Source organism: Medicago sativa, chromosome 4, assembly GCF_051527215.1.
Source record: "Medicago sativa cultivar Bolivia chromosome 4, Bolivia_mono, whole genome shotgun sequence".
NCBI lineage: Eukaryota > Viridiplantae > Streptophyta > Magnoliopsida > Fabales > Fabaceae > Medicago > Medicago sativa.
Genome location: NC_140752.1, coordinates 76,029,102 through 76,051,589, shown reverse-complemented (window position 1 = coordinate 76,051,589; position 22,488 = coordinate 76,029,102). Strand labels below are relative to the sequence as shown.

The 22,488-nt window shown below is 32.6% G+C and overlaps 3 protein-coding genes across 3 annotated transcripts; 1 reads left to right on the top strand and 2 right to left on the bottom strand.

Annotated features, from left to right (window-relative positions):
* Positions 1–719: 719 nt before the first annotated feature.
* On the bottom strand, positions 720–4,364 carry CYTC6A (Cytochrome c). Its single transcript, XM_085703563.1, has 6 exons — positions 3,997–4,364; positions 3,745–3,880; positions 1,670–1,767; positions 1,533–1,564; positions 1,285–1,348; positions 720–1,124 (listed from the first exon to the last, which is right to left on the bottom strand). Exons 1-6 carry the CDS (start codon positions 4,045–4,047, stop codon positions 984–986), a joined length of 522 nt encoding a protein of 173 aa, XP_085559689.1. The 5' UTR covers positions 4,048–4,364; the 3' UTR covers positions 720–983.
* A 3,215-nt stretch (positions 4,365–7,579) lies between these two features.
* LOC146931986 (alpha/beta-Hydrolases superfamily protein) lies at positions 7,580–15,594 on the top strand. Its single transcript, XM_085703561.1, has 11 exons — positions 7,580–7,994; positions 8,356–8,447; positions 8,536–8,654; positions 9,196–9,331; positions 9,467–9,518; positions 10,450–10,550; positions 11,343–11,525; positions 12,777–12,934; positions 13,083–13,137; positions 13,359–13,412; positions 14,861–15,594. The coding sequence occupies exons 1-11, from the start codon at positions 7,748–7,750 to the stop codon at positions 15,278–15,280; spliced, it is 1,617 nt and encodes a 538-aa protein (XP_085559687.1). The 5' UTR covers positions 7,580–7,747; the 3' UTR covers positions 15,281–15,594.
* A 274-nt stretch (positions 15,595–15,868) lies between these two features.
* Positions 15,869–17,551, bottom strand: LOC146931985 (protein PHLOEM PROTEIN 2-LIKE A1-like). The gene is made up of 3 exons (XM_085703562.1): positions 17,138–17,551; positions 16,828–16,946; positions 15,869–16,444 (listed from the first exon to the last, which is right to left on the bottom strand). The coding sequence occupies exons 1-3, from the start codon at positions 17,528–17,530 to the stop codon at positions 16,075–16,077; spliced, it is 882 nt and encodes a 293-aa protein (XP_085559688.1). The 5' UTR covers positions 17,531–17,551; the 3' UTR covers positions 15,869–16,074.
* Positions 17,552–22,488: the final 4,937 nt, after the last annotated feature.

Below are 22,488 nucleotides of genomic sequence, written 5' to 3'. Positions count from 1 at the left end.
AAACCTCTTACTAGACCCCCCTTAATTCAGGTCCACTAAATAAATGGTTGAAAATTATTGTCCACCAATGCTTTAAATCACGATCACAACTCACAGAGGAACAATCACGAATCAATTAGTCATAGTGATGATAAGGCAGAGGCGTGTGAAGGCACACCGTGCTTAAGAATTTATTTACCGAAGACAAAAATTTCCAGAATTCGACAGGCTCCACGAAGAATAATCTTAAGTAACATACGGAAAATGCTTGTTTTAATAGGTAAGTAGGTGGGGTTTAAATAGAGAGAATTTTAAATTCTTCAGTCAGTGATGTGGGAATTCATGATTTTAAACTTTTCACATATAACTAAATATCCAACGGAAACCAGAGCCAATGTTCTCCTCAGTTCCATGTTCATATTTTCTTCAGTTTTCACTTTTAAGCAAATGAAACCTAATGTCGTTATGTTGGTGTGTTTGGTTCTCCCGTGAGCAATTGGACGCTTAGCCAACTTAATTGTTGAGCAAGTTAACAGTTGCAATACCTTGACTTTCATCTCCTGCAGCAATGTATCAAGCCATAAGGCGTGCAAGCCCTCATAGTCATTGTAAAAACATGCTCGACCTCACTTTACATTTGGCCACCGCCATAGACTATTTGTCCGATACCCAGAGGATTTTCCCACACACAAAAGCATTATCTACTGTGTTTTGCTATTATTTTTATCACCACACCAATCTGAATATAACCAAGCAAACTTCTGCATTTTTAGGATATATAATTCCACCACAGTTGGAAGTTCCCTTCTTCACATATTGAAGTATTCTATTAACTTCCAACATATGAGGATATTCATGGATCTACTAATATGAATGAGATCGTCTATATACAAAAATATACAAAACATATACAAAAATATAATGTAATATAACTACAGCAATTAAGTCAATGATTTTGTACCAATCCATAATGAAAAGATGGAAGAGAGAAGTTAGTTGCTAAATCATTTTTGTTCGGTTTCAATGCTTGGCCACCCTTTATCAGCCTGTAACTTGACAAACTCAGCCAATATCTTGATATCTTCATCTTCCAAACGAGCACCAAATGTGCACTGCCCTCGTGGCATGCACTCTTTACCAAACCCCTGCGTAGAACTATACATGACTTTCTTTGATAGAGAATCTCAGTATTTGCATGAAAAATTAAACCTAAGCTTAGCTAACCATAAGGCATAAACTATGAAGGATAATCATTAAAGCAGAAGGCTACGTGCCTATGTCTGAAGTCTAAGTAAGACATCTTACCGGCATTCTTCCTTTGCCATAGTACGTGACACGGTAGATTTCTTCTTCTGTATCAACTCCATTTCTATAGAACAACATTTATTATTATTTCAAAGATATGATAGAAATAAACATTGATTAGCTTTCATTTTAGGCCAGAGCAATTTTTATATGAATAGTTGATGATAGACCGTCTACACAAATTCGAAAAGAAAAAAGCTTTCAAAATTTCAGTTGCCCCTTTTGATAAATTTAGTGCTTTCAGTTACCTTTGTAAATCCTTTGTGAATAGAGTTGACCCCTGCAAGGAGAAAAAAAAAGGAAAGGGATAAAGAAGACAAAAAGTTAATTTGAGTTTGCCAGAACATAAAGCTAGATATATCATGCCAAAGGGGATGATGCTTACTGGCTGTATAATGTTTCCACCTGCATCGTGACATCCAATACATGTTTGGCTGAACAATGTTGCTCCTCTTTGGATATCTATTGTTTGGGCAATTGAAACTGTAGAACAAGAAACTAAGAAAAATGAAATTCTTGCTACAAAAACGTTTATAACAACTTCAAGTCGATTGGAACATGCAAATAACGTGTTTAACAACTTCAAGCCTATTTATCACTTGCTACTTGCAATTAATCAGAATCCTGAGTATGGAGATCTTGTCTATTATTCAAATTCAATCCTTACATGCTCATTGACTATTTGGCAATCATGTTATTTATTTTTCCTCTTGAACTGGGATTTTCCAATATGTTTTTTTGATAAATAATGCAACGAAAAAGAATAGCTAACTAGCTAAGCGAGGGATCATCTAAAATGAGTTTCAGCTAAGAGGGAAGCTGCAGCGAATCAATCACCTTGAAGATATCATCATACCCAAGGTTTGCTAACTCATCAGCACTGTTGTTCGCCTTACGATACATATGGTTATTGGAGCAACTCCGTCTCTCTCAATCAATCAGCATCAGGGCTTCCGTAAGAAGATGTTTGAGATGTAAACTAAGGAAATGACACAGTTTGACTGTGTGAACTAAACAAGGAAATTCCTGGTGAAGGAAAAAATACTAACATAACAATTAATATACTAAGGTTTCATATAAAAAAAAAAAACTCTACAATAAGGAATCTAGACCCACATAAATAGATTGCAGGGACAAATACTTGGTTCTGGCTAATCTCAAGCCACGAACAAGACTTTAAGGCTCGGCCAATATAGAAGTTGATTGACCAAGGATACAAACGAAGCCACAAATAAACCGACCCTCAGAATCCTTGGTAAGGCCTCTACAAGCTAAAAGGCCATTAACACTGTAATGAGAACCATCAATGTTAAGATTGAAAGAGGTGGATACCACTTTGCATAAATTTCAATATGGTTGTTTTCACTATAAAGCAGGGGGCTTTTGCAACAGATGTTGATGGACCAAAGCAAGCTGGCTGTGTAAAGATGCCAAAAATTGTCAGGATCAAAGGTTGTTCCTGAAAAAACTAGTTGATTTGTTTCTAGACATAGCATGAGTCATGATACCAAATACCATTGGCCAATGCCACTGATCCGATCCGAACCAACTTTGGGAGTTTTTAAGTTAAATGAGATCCATTGAAACAGACCAAGACTAAAAAACTAACTTCATTGCTTGTCTTCCATACTTATAAATTTCTCCCACAAATCCATAGTCACGTTACAATCCCTCAAAACACAAATGATTGTTTCCTGAACTTACAAACATCTTGGACATACATTAGGAATTTAGGATCAAAATTGCAACACCACAATGCTCCTTTAATTTTCAACGAGTCATTTGCCAAGGGAAAGTTTGGGCTTACCATTTCTAAATTAAATTGAAGGGAGGACAAGGAGCAAAGTTATTAGTCTCATTGTGCTGCACAGACTGGATTTTCACATATAATGTTCAAAGATCCTACATGGTTAAATCACAAACCTAAGATGGTTCTTTACAGTTTTGATATAAACCTTGCATTACTTTGAGTTACACACATATATAATTCTTTTCAGTTTTCATATAAATCTTAAATAATTTTCAAGAACATAAGTAGCATATTTTACTGTTTTACTGGAAACAGCTACTTTCTTGAAGAAAAAAGCTTTGATTTAATGGCATACACAGAAGATGAACATTGATTTTTACTTTCTTTTTTTAAAACTCAGTATCCGGCTAAGGACTGACTAATCCGAAGGGTCCAATCCCACCGTCCACTTGTGGGGGGCCCATTCAATTTTCTCTATATAGACTAGCCCAACTAATTTGGTATTGGGGGAATGAAACCTCAGACCTAGAGAGGTGCATAATTCAAGGTCACAGGCTAACATTGATTTCCACTACTTTCTAGTTTGTACAACTAACTAACTAACTAACTAACTATAAACAAAACAAATAAGAGTGAATGGCATGGGGACAGTAGAGCAATTTGAACAAAAAAGCGGGGCAGTTTAGTATTTTAAAAAAGAGGTAACCAACCTGGAGTGGCGCAAATTGGAGAAAATAGCAGAAAGGCAGCCGCAAGAGGAGGAGCCAAGTTGTTGAAAAACTTGACTTGTTGTTTTGTCTTAGTATGAATGAGCTTCACATGCTTCTCTTCCCGTTTCACGTTATCCTGTAATCAAATGTCTTAATTAATATTATATTGTGAGGCTGAGGTTGCATGTATCATCATCATCATTCACAATCACACTCAAGAAAATTAAAAGCGAGAGAAGCAATGTCTTTTACCTTTATGGAGACAGGATTATTGTAACCAGAAATCAGACAAGCAAGCTTCATTTGGCTTCTTTTCTATACTTTTATCATGTATGCGTGCGTATCTCAGATAGATGGATTATATTATACGTGCAAGTATAATGCACTTGTTACCGGGAAACACACTAGGAATTGGGTTAGATGTTCCATTCCATGTTACCTGCCATTAGTTTTATCTTGTTCTTTTAAAATTCCCATCTAGTATATACTAGTTTCCTAAATATATCGGTAACTTCAAATAAATTAAATATATTTTTTTATTAAAAAGATACTAAATAAATAAAATATTTCTTTAGTAAAGTATAAAATATATCACTATGCTTGACAACAGAAAAATATATAACTAAATTGTCTAAGAAACAATGTTAAATAGTGTCACCAATTAAATGTTTAAATAACATATCTTATTAAATAAACTCAAGTGGTTATTTGATTTGGGAGGTTTGTGCACGTAACTTATATATTAAGTTACAGTTTTTGATAATTTAAACCTTAATAATTCAGTTTTGCAACACATTGAATAAGTGCAAGTCAATGCAAGATCTAACTTCTTGATTTATTTTTTGTTTGAGTAAGATCCAACCTCTATGATTGAAATACATATGAAGTCATCAATGTTCATGCTTATATTTCATGATTTTGGTTTTACCTTTGTTATAAAAAAAACATCAATATTCAATAATTGTTTTTGGACAATCATCAATATTCAATATTATTTTCATAGAAAGAAGCAATCAATATGCATGAAGACTATGTCAAAACGAGAAAAAGAAACCTAAAATGGACACATCAAAGTTCAAATAAAAAAAGTTCAACAAATTAGTAGTAGTACCTTTTTTATCAGAAAATACCAGAGTATTTTGTCAAACAAAAAACAAAATAGTACTCCTTCAGTTTTTAATTGTATGTTACTTTACTAACATATTTTTTTTTATGGATTTGGTTAAAAATTCACTTTTTTAAGGCGAATACATGGAGTGTTTCAGATTCAACTTATGTATATATTATACAATGAATTTACCAACTTAACCAAACTCACGCAGACAAAACATAGTTAATTCTATTTGTATTTATGAGTAATTTTATAAAATTATCCTTTAACAACATATGAAATACAAATTAAAATAATTGCAAGAAAATTGAGTAATAAATAATAAAAGATAAAATATATCATTCATACGAGCATAATTCAGTTGATAGTAATATTGTAATATGACCGTATTGAAACTTTAAATTCTCCATTCGTTCAATAAATTTTTAACCACTTGAGGTCTACATTATCCTTTGTTGAATTGAGGGTAATTTATCTCTAATGACAAATATGATTTGATTATGAAACGAAGGAGATGGAGATCACATGTTGAATGAATGGGATAAAGAAGTTTGTTGTTCTTAGATGAAACCCTATCAGTGAAACCTACTTTACCTCTTGATAAATTGGGAGTAATTTACCGCGGTGACAAATATAATTCGATTTTGGAAGAAAAGAGATGAAAATCACATGTTAAACAAAAGGGATGAAGAAATTTGATGTTCTTGAAATGATAATAGTAACTTATTGTAAGAATAAAAATGAAGAAAGATGATTTTTTATTTGATATGGGTAAATTACCTTCAATTTATCAAGAGTGACGTAAAAAATACCATCAATTCTATTATTTATTCCAAGTTTATTATATGGAGGGAGGAATATTAAATTATTAATGATCAATTTTATTCCTTTTAAAAGAAGGTCACGCTAACTTGTGCCTTTAGGGTACATGTTAAGCAACCTAAAAGAGCAACTTTGCATTGTAAAATATAATATGTCAACTTTTAAGAATTTGAATGCATGTGTCTTTGAAGTAGAGGACATATCTAGTGAGAATGGCTTAGTTATATGAGAATGGTGAGAATACTTCTCAACCCTTGTTGAGATTAAAAAGACTCACATGTGCCTCTCTCTAGTCTATCATTTCTTATAAGAGTAATGATATTTTGACATCCATTTGATGACAACTTTTTTGACAACCTTGTTTTTCTCACTTCTTATTGGTCAAAAACAATGGAGAGAGAAAAAGGAAGAGAGAGGATAACAACATCATGTGAGTATGAGAGAGAAAGTTGTCCAAAAGTTGTTAAAAAGTGGTTGTCAAAATATCATTTCTCTTCTTATAAACCTGTTTTACCTTTTCATCTTCTTGGATAGACCATCATCTGCAACAGATTTTAACCTTACGTTCATTTTCAATTTCAATTTTTACAATCTCACCTGAACTGTTCCAAATTTTCCAGCACAGGATTAAAATCATTGGAGATATTGCCTTTCAAATGGACTTTCTTCTGAATAACACCAACGTATCCAAATAGATTAAAATCATTGCATATCGTTCTGGTTCTATTTTTCAGTCCATCAATTGGATTCAATTTTAAATTAATGATCCACTCTATCAAAATAACCCCTTTTCTTTTTGAAAAAAAATCTAAATTGTCTTCTCCAACCTACCAGCAGATCTCTCTCTCCGGTCTCCCAAATTGTTAACCCTCTTCGTTTCGAGCATCATCCATCTGTCTATTGTCTGATCAGAGTTCCAATAAAAAATGGAGGCAAAACCTAATTTACAATTGAATCCAATTGAAAATAAATAAATGATAATTTTGAGTTTTGTGCTGAACACAACAATTTTATGTTTGAAATAGAATTATTCTCAAAAGCTTCATTCCTTTCTTATTGTTTTACTGATTTTCCAAAGTTTCATTTCATTCTACAATTTTAAATTAGGGAGAAGATTTGGTGCCTATGAAGCACGGACACTCCTCGGATTAGGCGTGTCCCGGTGTCGGACACGTGTCGTGTCGGACACCGACACGACACCGACACTTGTAATTACACTGAATTATGTGATTTTTTCAAATTATTAGCTGTGTCGGCGTGTCAGTGTCCGTGTCGTGTCCGGTGTCCGTGTCCGTATCCGTGCTTCATAGTTTGGTGCACTAATTTAAGAGAGAAACCGAGAGGGAGAAATTTGGTGAGAGTTGAAAGAGAGGGATATGGGTTTGATGATGGATTAGTGCAATTCGACACAGATAAAAGGTAGAAAAAAAATATGAGGAACAATCCGGAGAGCAAAACACAGGATGGAAGGTTTGAGAAGATGATAAGTTGAATGGATTGAGGATAGCATGTGGAAAGGCATATGTGTTGTTTTTTTAATCTAGACCATTTATTTTAATCTTGATAGCTGAGATTCATTCTCATCATTCTCATATAAATATGTCATTCTCACTAGATACATCCTCCTTTGAAGTAATAGTTTGATAGTTAGAATTCACCTTTTATTTATTTTTTTTGGTCAGGAATTCACCTTTTATTCAAAGTGAATAAATGAGATGTCTGAGTTTAAAACGTTGACCGATGCATATTGTAAGCTAGGCTCTATAAGACAAGACCCAAAAAAAAAAATGATCAATTTTTTTTTTTTTCAAGAAAAATGATCAATTTTATTGAGTAAATAAATCATCAATTCTATTATTTCTTCCAAGTTTTAATGAGAATTAAATGAAAAGAGCGAAATTTACGTTGAAAGAACGACAGAATTGGCAATCACGCAAGCTAAGTCTTATCCATTTCCGCTATCATCTCCTTCCTTCCTTCCTTCCTGGCGTACTCAACAACACGTTCCCCAAATTCAAACCCTAATTCCCAATTCAAACAATTCATAATAATTAGGGTTTCAATTTGTCGATGACGATGTTGTTGGAGGACGTCCTTCGATCCGTCGAGCTATGGTTGCGTCTCATTAAGAAACCCCAACCTCAATCCTACGTTAACCCCGATCTCGACCCTGTTTTGTTGGTTCCTGGCGTTGGTGGCTCCATTCTTAACGCCGTGAATGAAAGCGATGGTAGCCAGGAACGTGTTTGGGTTCGTTTTCTCTCCGCTGAGTATAAGTTGAAAACTAAGCTTTGGTCACGTTATGATCCTTCTACTGGTAAAAAAAATATTACTAATTCTAATTTCATTTCGTATCGGTCTATCTTTAATTCAATTATTTTGTGACAAAAATTGATTTCCAGTGAATTGATTATGTATTAAATTGAGCTGAAATGAATTGATTTGTGTTCAGATACATTAATGTAAAAGTGAGTTGAACAATAAAAGAGTTTAAAAACAATTCTTGAATTAGAAGCTACAATTGTTAGCTTCAACTTGAATTAATTGTTTAGGACTTTAGGCAATTTTGGCTCCTCAAAAAGTGTAACCAAACATACTCTCATTTGTGTTGTTTTACCTTGAATAGTTGTGACAAGAAGGGTATGTATGACATATGTGATAATGTTTATTGCGACCAGGAAAAACCGTAACTCTGGATCAAAAATCGAGAATTGTGGTTCCTGAAGATAGACATGGGCTCCATGCAATTGATGTTTTAGATCCTGATTTGGTATGCCTTTTTTTGATCGAGTTGTGTGACTGCGTTGCTGATGGCAGAATAATTGAATGTTTTAATAATGTATACATTTTGTGATTAGGTAATTGGAAGTGAGGCTGTATATTATTTCCATGATATGATAGTTCAAATGCAGAAATGGGGGTATCAAGAGGGAAAGACTCTTTTTGGCTTTGGGTATGATTTTCGTCAAAGCAATAGGTAACTAACTAATTCTTAACAGAACAGTTTAGTGATAATGAATTGATTGAAAGAAGAATGAGTCAATTCCCTTCTCATTACTAACACAAATTAACGACTGTATGAAATTTTCAGACACTCCACTCATATGAGATTATTTCTTTTCATTATTCTGCAGGAAAAATTACATTCTGTCTAATCTCATTTTAATAGTAGACTTTATTGTTAGTAATATTTGTACTGTGTATATTTCTCTGTGATTATTTTTACGAAAGGAACAGTTTTCTCTGGAAGCTATTATGTGAAAAATAAGCAGTGCCTAAAGTAGACTCAACTGTGCAAATTGGAAGCTATTATGTGAAAAATAAGCAGTGCCTAAAGTAGACTCAACTGTGCAAATAATTTAATCTGAATTGCTGTCTCCAAATTGTATATTTTTTGTTGATGTTAGCATCCCATTGATATGATTTCCCACAATCCAAAAGATAAAGGTCTCAAACAAATTTTTGCTCTTCAGCAAAGTTGATTTTCTCTGAGAAATGTTCTGTTTATTTTCATTCAGGCTGCAGGAAACAATGGATCGGTTTGCTGAAAAATTGGAATTAATTTATAATGCTGCTGGAGGGAAAAAGATAGACCTCATAAGTCATTCTATGGGTGGTCTTTTGGTGAAATGTTTCATGACCCTGCATAGTGATGTAATACATCCACTTTCCAAATCTGTTTTACTTTATGTTGTAGTTTCCTTTAACCTTGTCACTTTTATCTATCAAAATTTTAGAATTTTTTTCGCTGCTGATATGTGAATTCCGCAATTTTGTTGTCGTTTGCAGATATTTGAGAAATATGTTAAGAATTGGATTGCAATTTGTGCACCATTCCAGGGTAAGTAATTCTGTTCTATATTTGCTCAGAAGATCATAAGTATAAGTTAAGGATATTTGACAGAGATGATTCTTCTAGCACCTCAATGCAATTTTTAAAGCTGGGACTGTTGGAAATTTGTTTTCCTTGTTTAATCTTTTTGGATAAGGCAATATCAATTATATAGAGTTCAGAGTAACTAGTTGATGCACAAAAATATGCATTAAAGGAGGAATTTTGAAATGTCGTATGCAAAATAAGAAAGAATGGGAGATGTAAGTTATGCATGGTGTTGTGCATTTCTTGGTGAAAGAGATCATTAAGCAAAAACCAAATTTTGAAGTGATAGGCGCAATGGTTTTACCACCATGTCTCTTGATGGTGACCTAAATGTGACTGAATTTTATAGTTTAAACAACGAGATCATTAAGCAAAAACCAAATTTTGAAGTGACAGGCGCAATGGTTTTACCACCATTTCTCTTGATGGTGACCTAAATGTGACTGAATTTTATAGTTTAAACAACGATGTCACCATGTCTCTTGATGGTGACCTAAATGTGACTGAACTTTTTAGTTTAAACAACGATGTATGGTTAATTTGATTGATTCTTTGGTTGCCTTTTTTAGAGAATACATTTCTTTTAGTCGACACCTGGTTTAACTCATTGTTTTTTCTCTTCCTGGGCTGTGTCATCCAGCAGTATTGATATTGCTCTGCAACCATGTATCTTCTTTGTCTTTGCCCTATATATGTTGGGCTTGTATCTTTTCACATTGGTCAATTCTTTTTCGAATAATTTCAGTTAAGAAACTTCAGATTCTCCCTGATTTTACAGCCTTTCATGTATTGGTTTCTATATCATCTGTGTTTTAGCAGATAGCTAGAAGTTTATTAAAATCTTGTTTACCGTTGGAAATGCATCTTGACGCAGCTATACATTGTTATTCAGGTGCACCTGGATGTATCAATTCTACCTTTTTAAATGGAATGTCATTTGTGGAAGGATGGGAGCAAAACTTTTTTATTTCCAAATGGAGCATGCACCAGTTGGTACAGATCAATTATTTTGGCTTTCTGAATTTGTGTTTTGAGTTCACTAATTAGTTCAACAACCCCTATTACGGGGAGTGGGGACTTCTCAGAGTCATCTATACTATGAAGCACGGATACGGACACGGACACCGGACACGACACGGACACGGACACTGACACGCCGACACAGCTAGTAATTTGAAAAAATCACATAATTCAGTGTAATTACAAGTGTCGGTGTCGTGTCGGTGTCGGACACGACACGTGTCCGACACCGGGACACGCCTAATCCGAGGAGTGTCCGTGCTTCATAGCATCTATAATATTTGTTGGATACAGATATTTGAGGCAGCTGAGTATTATACTTGTATTCATTGTCCTGAGTTTATTTGATCGTCTCAGTAGTTTATCCTTTAGTGATATAGTTGTGCAGATATATTAAGCGTAAACCATGGACAAAAAGCTAAAATGACTAAATGATAATCAAAATTCACAATCATGCATTTGATATTTATGTCTATATAAAAAGAAATATAGTATGCAGTGGTGTAGTACCTAAGAAAAAAATATAAAATAGTTTTAGCTGCTATTATTTATAGTTTGTAAAGTTATTATTATATCAATTAAATAGCATTTTCATGTATACTTGATTTTGTTTGCATGCTTTTTATTTTCTATTTATTGTTCGATGCTGTTTTTCTTTATGTGTGCATTTGGGTATGAACTTATGATACATTTGTACTTTTTCTTTTGGTATTTAGATGCCTTGATTTTCAGATTTATTTATTGAAGCTTGTTCTAATGTCACAGCTGATTGAATGTCCATCAATATATGAACTGATGGCTTGTCCTAATTTTCATTGGAAACACATTCCTCTTCTGGAATTGTGGCGTGAGAGACTTCATGAGGATGGGAAATCTAATGTTATTCTGGAGTCATACCCGCCACGTGAAAGCGTTGAGATTTTCAAGCAAGCCCTTGTTAACAACAAAGTGAGTTGCAGATAGTTAAATCTGTGTAGTTTAAAATATGCTTTTGTCCCTGGAAATGTTCTTGTTTTTTGTTGGAGCGTAATTTTTGTTGCTGTTTTAGTCCTTGAAGCATAGTAAATTATGTTTTTGTTTCTTGTTCTGTTGATTTATGTCCCTGTAATGTTTGCTTACGTTGGTCACAGTCCTCTCCCTGTGATTTGTGGACCATATTATTTGTCCTTGGAACATGGATGACAGAAGGATTAATTCCAACAAGAACAAAGATTATACGAACCAAACCCAAAGTAACAAGTACAAAAAGAAACTTTCTAATATTTTACATTTGAGGGAATAAAACCAAAAACAAATACGGAGACCAAGAGTGGTTACTGGTATATTTACTGGGACAGAAAATGTCTATTTAAGCTAATTTGAGTGTCGTCTATATTTCCATCATATCGAATGTATCATAGTCTCACGACTTGATTGTCAGAACACTTTACAAACATTACCTTTTCCCTATCTTGAGCTGAACTTGGAACTTCACTTGATGTATTTATTCTTGTGGTTTAAACTTTTTTTTTGGAGGGGTGGGGGGAAAGGAGGAGGTTTCGTATGCTTGAAATAGTGTTCTCAATTGCAGATAGCGGAAATTAATGATTTGTTCAAATTCCAATATGCTACAGTGTCCCTATTTGAAAATATTTTGTACTAAATAGTGTATCACAATAATAGTGGAAATTCTGCAACACTATAGCCACTATTTGACAGCTTGAAATACATTAATATGTTTGAGAAGTACACATGTTGCTATTCAAGATAAAGTTATCTATGGGTGTGTTTGTTGTAAGGTTTATAAAATTATTCCTGGAAATGTGAGATTGGAAATAAGATATTCACATGTTTGTTTCAAGTTTTAAAAAATTATTCTCAGGTATTTTTTATTCCAAGGAATGTTATTTACACATTATTTCTTCACTTTTTATTCCCATGCTTAAGAGTAGGAATCTAACATTCCCGTGGGAATAAATATTAATTAACTATAACTTCCCACTACCACTCACATTCATTTGTATTTGTTTCTGTTATATTTTTTAAATTAAACAAATTTTAAAAACATTCATGGGAAATATTTTATATTTTTTACCAAACACATGAGTAGGAATGTTATTCCTGGGAATCATACGAGGAATGTAATTTCAAGCCATGAAACAAACAAACCCTAGGATATTTACTTGTATGTACCTTAATTTAGATTGGTGTGATATCCAGGTTAATCATGACGGGGAGGAATTGCCTATGCCCTTCAACTCACATATTTTTGAATGGGCAAACAAAACAAGGGAGATCCTATCTTCTGCCAAACTTCCGTTGGGTGTTAAATTTTACAATATTTATGGGACCAATCTTGCGACGCCTCATAGCATTTGGTAATATCTATTAATTCTTTGGGTTATACCATGGTTACACTAGAAATGTGTATCAATTACATTTAGAATGGTCTAGTACATGCACGTATGTATTTAGTATTCCTTTTAATATCTGTGATCCTCACTTTACATGACAACTATTCCGCAGCTATGGAAATGCGGACAAGCCTGTCTCAGATCTGCAAGAGTTACGCTATTTGCAGGTACATTTGTAATTGTTCCAATTTCCAAATATATGTTTATCGGTGCATCTTACATATCAGAGGGTAGCCAAAAGCCATATGGTCTGGTGAACATGGTTTTGATTCCCCTAATTTGCAATACAACATTTTATCTATACTTTGAGAAAAGTCTGGGCAAGTTTGCATGTGTGGTTTTTTGTGTATATTAATGTAATGATTTTGTAAATTTTTTAAATATTCAGGCCAGATATGTGTGCGTTGATGGTGATGGAACAGTTCCGGTAGAGTCAGCTAAGGTTTGCCAACTCTCTTCATATCTTTATGCAATCGGTATTTATTGAATCTAAGTTTACCATGAAAGGCCTTCTTACATCTCCAACGTTGTACATTTTTTCTTGGTATTCTACTAATTAAGTTATTTCGAGAATTGAAGAAAGAATCAGGCCCTACTCTTTGTCTAATAATCTCTGTATATGTTGTTTTTACAAGCTATTTTGTGGAGCTTATGCTTTCTTAATTAAAAATCTATTTTTTTATAATAAAAAAATTCACTTTTGTCAAGTGTTTGCCGAGGATTTAAAAAAAAAAATCATTTTATCAAAAAAATATTTTGACTCTAAAATGAAAACCTATTCGGATTAGCTTTTCCTAAAATCCATTTTTTTCAAAAACAAGGAGGCAATACATGTACAAGTTAAAACTTTTTTTTTTTAAAAAAAAAAAGTGATTTTTATGGTTGTAAACAAACAGAAATAGCTTCAGATTTATTTTTTAAAATCTAAAAAAATCTCTAGATTCTTTACATAAAATCTATTTTTTTAAAGCTAAAACAAACGCACCCTTTATAAGTTGTTCCTAACAAACACAGGTGCTTATGTTATAAGAATACAAGCTCAAATAAGCGCTTCAGAATGGCCCCACGTCTTGTTTTTTTTAACATCAAATGTGAGTGGGTTAATATTGCTCCTTGCTAGTGGGAAAGGGATAGAACCCCTAACATCCTTACTCAAAATCCTAGTTAACCCACATTTCACCACTTGAGCTGACACCCCTTGGATCCTCTCAAGTCTAGTGTTTTTTTGAATGGCCCCCCAAGCCTAGTGTTGATTGAAGCAATTTGAGCATTGAATAAAGAAATTAAAGAATGTAAAATCTCAGCAAAGTTAAAGAGAGAAATGTTGATTTGGTATGAAAGCCATAATACATGTACAACAAATGTGAGAGAACTTGGTTAATATGAGAATGGCATCACTTACTAAAGTTATTCAACTATTAAGAATGAGAACTGAAGTTTGTTATCTAAATAGATCAAGTTTTAATTTTAATAAAATATAAGACAATAACACAATTTTTGTAAAAACACCATGGGAGTTCTTTACTTATCATGCATCTTATGATCAAATTTAATTATGTAGGAAAAATCTAATTGTTACGAATTTGAGGATGTTATACCTTAATTTCATAATTGGATTTGCAATTTGGATCCTTTCACTTTTTTTGTTCCTGACTTGACTTATGCCATTTGAGATGCTACTCTGCTCATGGGACCTTTTTCCTGAAATAGGTCCTACTGTTGTATCTGTTTCTCAGTAAATGGCAATGTCATATTATAAGCTAAACTGATTAAATGAAAGGGAAACCCAAATGCTAATTGATTCCTCTGAGGCATCATTACACCCCTGCACATTTTTCTGTCTATCCTTTATCTCGAGTACATCTAGCATTTTTCTGGCTATATATGCAGGCTGATGGGTTCAATGCGGAGGAGAGGGTTGGAATACCAGGGGAACATCGGGGTATACTTTGTGAGCCTCATCTATTCAGGATTCTCAAGCACTGGCTGAAGGCAGGAGACCCTGATCCCTTTTACAATCCTCTCAATGATTATGTGATTCTACCTACTGCTTTTGAAATGGAGAGACATAAAGAGAAGGGTCTAGAAGTAGCATCTCTGAAAGAGGAATGGGAAATCATTTCCAAAGACCATGATGGCCAAAGCAATACTGGTGATAATAAAATGACTTTGAGCTCAATATCAGTTTCTCAAGAAGGAGCCGTTAAAACCCATTCTGAGGCTCATGCTACTGTCTTTGTCCACACTGACAATGACGGTAAGCAGCACGTTGAACTGAATGCTGTAGCTGTTTCAGTTGATGCCTCATGAATCATTCTGTTGAAGTGTGAGTGAACATGGTGGGGATGCTTGCTGTATATTTGATTGTGGGTGACATCTCTTTGTATATATATAAGGACATTCATATGATGCTGCGCCGCCATATTCCTCCATGTTCTATGTTGTATAATATGATGTCAGTTGTGATAAAATAATACCATCTCTGACATTCTTATTTATCCGACTTTGTAAAGAGTGGCGTGTTGTTAATATTTGTACCAGCTATGTACTAAGTTCATTTGAAAAATTACTGTTTGTTAGCCTGGCAACTTTAATGTTAATACCTTTTATGTTTCTCTCTGGTATGTTTTTGTTTGTCCCATGTCCTATTGAAGAACAATCAGACCTGGGTGGAAAATGAGGATCTGGAACTCGGACTTAATAAACATAATTCAGTCCCTTGATAATGATCAGGGTAGACGGTTTTAATTTTAATTTTCTAAATAGGATTGAAGCAGTTTTAATGTAAGAATAACTTATTTCAATAGAGACAGTAGTTATATGTAATTTTGTAATATAAAATTAGCAAATAAGAGAATAATAATAATAGAAAATGGAACAATCATACAATATATAATATGTTGGGACAGCAAATATATTATTGAGTTTATGAAATTTATAAGAGGCAATTAGCTCTGCTGTGTCAAACATGGATCACCACACCTTCATATTATGAATTACACAAACAGACTCTTCATGGTGATTTGTTTCTTCTATTTATTTATTTATTTATTATAAATGGAAACAAGCTTTTTTCACACATTACGTAAATATCTATCTATTTTTCATTCCTTTGGTTTGATAGCAATGCCTTTGATGACAAGCCCTTGTTTCCACATACCACCTTCATATTCAAACATTGATATCTCCATCTCACCGCCATCTTTTTCAGATGCCACAAACTCACCAACTGGAACCTCTATCCACCGTGCTCTTAACTTTTCCATTAAATTTTCCTTGTGTTGCTGCTTCTTTCCTCCTGGAAGGACAAGTCGAACATTCACCGGAAGTTCCCAACCCTGAGCTGGATCTTTTAACATTATAATAAATGAAACTTGATATAAAATTCCTGGTGAAAGCTTCCTTGTGTCGAATTTTCCATGAACTTCTAACCAACACACTCTCTTCAGTTCAGCCACCTCAGTCATCCCCTCACTGCAAAACATAGCTTGATCTAATTAGGACTAAAAATCATATGACATGAGTATGCTACAAAATTATATTAGATTCATTTTAACCAGACAAAAGTCCTAGATAGAATTAGCTTGTAATTCATAGATGTTTCTTGGTAAAATTAGCGACTGCTTAAAAAATTTATATAGTTTAGGGACTAAATTGAAGATGGAGTGATAGTTTATGTACAAAATTGATGATTTATTCTAATTTTTCTAAGTTATATGTAAAGGAAAAATTAAGCAATAGATGCTTCTGATGACTTCAACATAACAGAATAAAGAAAATGAAGTTGAAATTATTTGTAATCACTGGGATTAAATTGTTGATATAATAGGAAAAGATAATGATATAAGGATGCGTACCTAACATCTTTTTGCTGTATCCATTTCCAATAATTTGGATCTTCTGCCCAGGTGATTGAGAGTGCTTTTGCATACAACATGAAACAGTTGGCTTTGGAGTTCTTCTCTACCCAATATTTCTACAAACAACGTTAATCATTAAAATTTGTTCAATATATAAAAACAACTCTTCAATTAGAATTAGCTCAAACTTTCAAATAACTAAATTCAATTTCAAGGAGGACAATTGTAAAATGGTCATCATCGTCACACTTTAAAAAAAATATATTCAAACGCTCGTTCATTTGAAACTAAATGATATTGAACTTACCTTAGTCTTATGATGTAAGAACACTCCAGCATATAGCTGATCACACATCTTTTCCCTTGAAGATTTATCAACCGGTGAATCTGCATCCTTCAATATGTACTCATAGTTATGTGGCAAACTTAGTTCTTTGATCAAAGGTTTGGTTGCTGATTGAGTCTCATTGGATTTTACAACTGTAGAGTTTTGTACTGCCTTCTTGCTGGAGGGTAATTTTGTTTGATGTTGAGGAGACGACAACAGATTTTCCCTTCTCGAAGGTGATCGTAATTCTTCCTTATTGGTTGGTTCATTTTGTTGGTGTTGGTGTTGTTGTGGCTGTAACTGTGAATGTTGATGTGTTTGTTGTGGCTGTGATTGTGGTGGTTGCTCTAGCTCTGATAGAGAAGCACCCATTTCACTTCATATGCTATATGTGCTCATTCGTGCATGCTTTCTTTTCTTTATATACAAAACAATAATATTACATTACTTTAGAAAGAAATATTAATATGTATATATTCTCTATAACTCGATTTAGACCGTAAGTTGATGGTGGAGAATATTGTCTGTTCAAAATACCTTTATGTGCATTAGTTGAACGGTTAGCAAATGATAACGTTCATGTTTTAACAAAGATTCTAGTCTATCTCTTATGCTCCTTGCACTTTTTTTCTGCTTTAGAATCGAATTGTATTTGGAATTACATTTACTCCCTCCCATCGTCTCACAACATGAGTCGTTTAAGGTTTGTGTATGATTATTAAAAAAATGATTAATTGTTTTAATTTCAATAGTAAAATTAATATCATTTACTAAAATAACCTTATTAATTATAGTTAGTAGAGTAATTAAGTTGGATTAAATTCAATAAATAAGGGTATAATGGTGGAAAAATAATAATAAATGTTGAATTGATATTCTAAAGTGACAATTATTTCGAGACAGAAAAAAATGCTGAAGAGATAATTTTTTTGAGACGGAGGGAGTACAACGAAAGAATAAGGGAGAATCTAAATTTTTTGGAGAATCTAAATTGTATATGGTTGACATTTTTTGGAGTAAATTTGGAGTACTCGAAGCTGGACTCCTCATCATTCAACGGAACATTAAATTCAGTGGCGGAGGTACTAGGGGGCCATAGTTCCCCCACATTTTCAATAAAAAAGATTTATACACTGTAATTATAGTATTTTAAAATGTTTCATCAAGGATAATTAGGCTATGGTCCCCCCAATTAATTTAATTAAAATGTACTCCTTCTGGTCACATATATATAAGAAAAAAGTAATTTTTTAGGTTCATTGAATGACTAATGTACATGGTCTATAAATGTGACTAGATGCAATAATTATTCAATGAACCTAAAAAGTTGATTTTTGCTTATAAATATGACCGGAGGGAGTATATTTTTTTCTATTAAAAAAATGTTTACCATGTTACTAGATTAATTGGCAACATATCATTAATTGTATACTTCATATTATTTTAAATTATCTTATATTTCGTAAAATATATCGACGCAGCCATTTCGACAACACATTTTAAATAAAATTAACCACAATGATATATTTCATTTATTTTTTGTGTTAACCCTCCAGTTCTCTTGGTAAATGGTTCATGGTAAATGTGTCCGATCAGGAGGTAGGTAACTGGACAAGATTTGCTCCACTCAAGAATCAAAACTCGGATCCTCCTGAACAATTTATCCTTTGGTGGAACTCGTTAACCACTTGAGCTTATTTGTTTGGTTGATTGTCTTTTTTGTGTATCATAGAAATACACTTTTCATTTCCAAGTTCTCCTTTTGAAATAAATTTCAAAGTTACTTACAAAATTACGAGCTTTTAAGTTTAGTCCCTGTTAAATTTTAAGTATAAGTTTAATCCTCCATAATATTCCACTCTATAAGAATAGTCAAACGAATTATTTTTAGTCCTCACAATAGTCCATATAAATGCAAATAAGGACTTCAATTGAACAAATTTTTTTGAGGGACTAAACTTGAAAATGAATAATTTTGTAGGGACTAACAGCATATTTAACCCTAGAACATATACACAACTATTTTATTTTTTTATTTTTTTATATGTTAGATATATTTACTGATTAATGTCTACTAAATATCGTTATAAATTTCTTTAACAAGAGAGAAAATATTAGTTTAGGGTTTCTTATATACCTTTTATATTTAAACAATTATTCTTTTAATCAAATTATTTTTTCTGTATTTGATCCCCCTGACTTTAAATTCCTGGATCCGCCCCTGATTAAATTTTTTGAAAATTTTGGTGAGTATATTTCATATGGCACATTGAACTTTTAGTTAGAGGTTTTGAAAGTATGAATCATATTTCATATGATCACAAAAGGGAGATTGAGTTTTTCTTTCATGAATAGGTGGTAAATAAGCAAAAGATCATTGTTTCGGACTTGGTTGAAAGTTCCATTTTGAGGCAATTACTGACTCATGATATTTAGCATTTTTTGTGTTGGTAAAAGATTGGCAGAGATAAGATCTCTAGCTTTTGGTGAAAACAACAATTGATGCATATTTTCGAATTCAACATGAAATTCAGGGAACCAATCATCACCAAATACAGAATGACTTTCGAGAGGGAGATCAAAGATTTCAGAGATCACCTCTGATGAAAATCTTACAAACAATGGTTGAAGAAAATATTGTTTCGCTATATCATATCAATATCACTTTTCAAATGAATATAACTTAATGCTCATAAACCTTTTTGGATATGAAAATATAATCAAATTTCACAAAAATGAAAGTTTAAAAGTTTAAGTGAGAAAGTGGTATTTGATCTTAGAAAATTTGAATATGAAAGTTGCTTAATGTTGTTTAGATGTCAAATGTATTTATAGAGATTGTAGAAAATGTTCGTGAAGCAAGACATCAGTTCCAAGGGATTCCATGAACAATGACTAATCATTTAAATCGCCCTTGTTCATGAAAAATTGCTTTCTGGCATGTGGTAATCGATTACACCAAAATGGTAATCGATTTCCAATTTCCAACGTTCAAAATATTTGAAATTTAACAAGTGTATTCGATTACATAGAGTTGGTAATCAATTACACACTTTAGGTAATGGGTTACACAATGTTGTTAATGGGTTACAACCTTTAAGTAATGGGTTACAACCTTTAGGTAATCGATTACTTGATTTAAAAAATAAATTTTCTAACATTTTTCAAAGCTTGCTTCAAACAGACTCTTATATTTAAATTAGCAAATGATTTGTGATTAAGTTTAAATGAATTTCTGAGCATTCTAAGTTATATAGATGTTGAAAGTAATAAATCAAAGATAAAGATCATACTTACAATGATTCACACTTTATAATTTAAAAGTCTTCATCTTCATCTTGTGCCTCCATTTTTTTTTTGTGATGTCAGTTTGTTATCATCAAAACCCAGTCAAGTCTAAGAATGAAATTTTCTTCACAATCTCCACCTTTTTTATGATGACAAACCATATCATTTTGACAATGTTTGATCAAATGAAACTCTCCATATCTTGTATATCTCCCCCTTTGTTTTGCAATTGGATAACCTGGAACAATTTAAGCATAAAACACAAACATACACTTTCTCCCCCTTTTGACATCACCAAAAGAAGAAGAAAAAAAGTAAAATTCGGGTCGTAATATAAGGGAAATAACAAATTTTATATAAAAAAAAAATTTATCTTCTCCACAATGATTTGATGTCATTGCTGATATCAAAGTGTCAATCTTTCTCAAATCATCTTTAATTCAATAAAGCTTTAAACCTACCCTATCAAATGGTCTTGTATCTTGAAAAACCAATCTTAATTTGACAAGATTTGCATATGGTCTTCAAGTACCTAGAAGGCAATTAATAGTACTTTTTAGGTACCTATTTTTCTTTTGGGTCCTCTTAGGTTAGTTCCTTTCTTTATCCAGATGTACTCACCATAAGGAACACCATAGTTTCTTACATAGCAAGTATTACGGGTACGATCTTTTGTGCTGCAAAGAACATATATTGATATTGTATCAAAGTTTATTATAATAACATATTTCGATATTGTGCATGATTAATGTAAACTCTGATAACTTGATTTGAATTTATATCATTGTAAACTAATATATGTTTTAAAAATATGAGACAAAAATTTGTCATTAATAAATATATACATAGTTTTTAAAAAAATACTTAAGATCCGCAACAAGCGTAGTTCAAATATTTGACGGGTTTTGTAACACCCCAATTTTTGCTAGGATTATTTATTTATTATATTTATTTAATTGCTTATTTGATGTGTGTTTGATTTGAGATTAGTGATCTAGAAATTTCTAATCCTAAGAAATATTTGTCTTTAATCTTGAAGGATTGATTCAGAAAAATCTTGATTGAATTTATTTCCTCTATGTTATTCCCAGCAAGTATAAGGTCATCTACATAGATCAACAAAGCAGTAAATGAGTTTCGAAAATATTTAGTAAATAAAGAGGAATCATAAAATGGATTGTGTTATATCCTTTTGAAATCAATGCTTGAGATAATTTGAAGAACCATTGTTTGCTAGATTATTTTAATCCATAAATGAATTTTTTCAATCTACAAATTTGGTTTGGTTTGGTTTTACTTCCTCCTCTAATTCACCATGCAAAAATGCATTATGTACATCCCATTGGTGTCATTTGAGTATAACCTTTTGCTACTAACTTTGCCTTATGTCTTTTTATTTTACCATTAACATGACATTTTACCTTGTACACCCATTTGCATCCTATGGGCTTCTTACCATGAGGAAGATCTACAATTTTTCATGTGTTGTTGTCTTAAAGAACTGCAAGTTCACTATCCATAGCCTCCCTCCAACAAATATGCTTACAAGCTTGTTTGAAGGTGGTTGGTTCTTCATTTGAGGTTATTGCCAAATTAAATACTAATGATATTATTTTTGCGGAAAGTATAATGATATTTTCACTGATACCATATTACAACACACATATACTGAATTACCCTTTATTTATTACTAGGGAAAAGTAATTGAAATACAATGAATGGTTTACCACACGCGCGCGCGCGCGCGTGTGTGTGTGTGTGTGTGTGTGTGTGTGTTGTGTATATATATATATATATATATTAGTAGTAAACCCAAAAGAGAATGCTACTAATCTTATAACCAATTTTTATCTAACAACAAACTATTAGATAAAAGTGGAGATAAAAGAGGAATTATAACCAACTAAGATCATATCAAACTAACGAACTAATAAATGCATAATAATAAGTTTCTAATACATGTGGTAAGCATTTTTATCAAAACTCTTTGAACTTTACTGGATTAAAACAATGAGGTTTGAAGTAAGAAATAAGAGTTACAA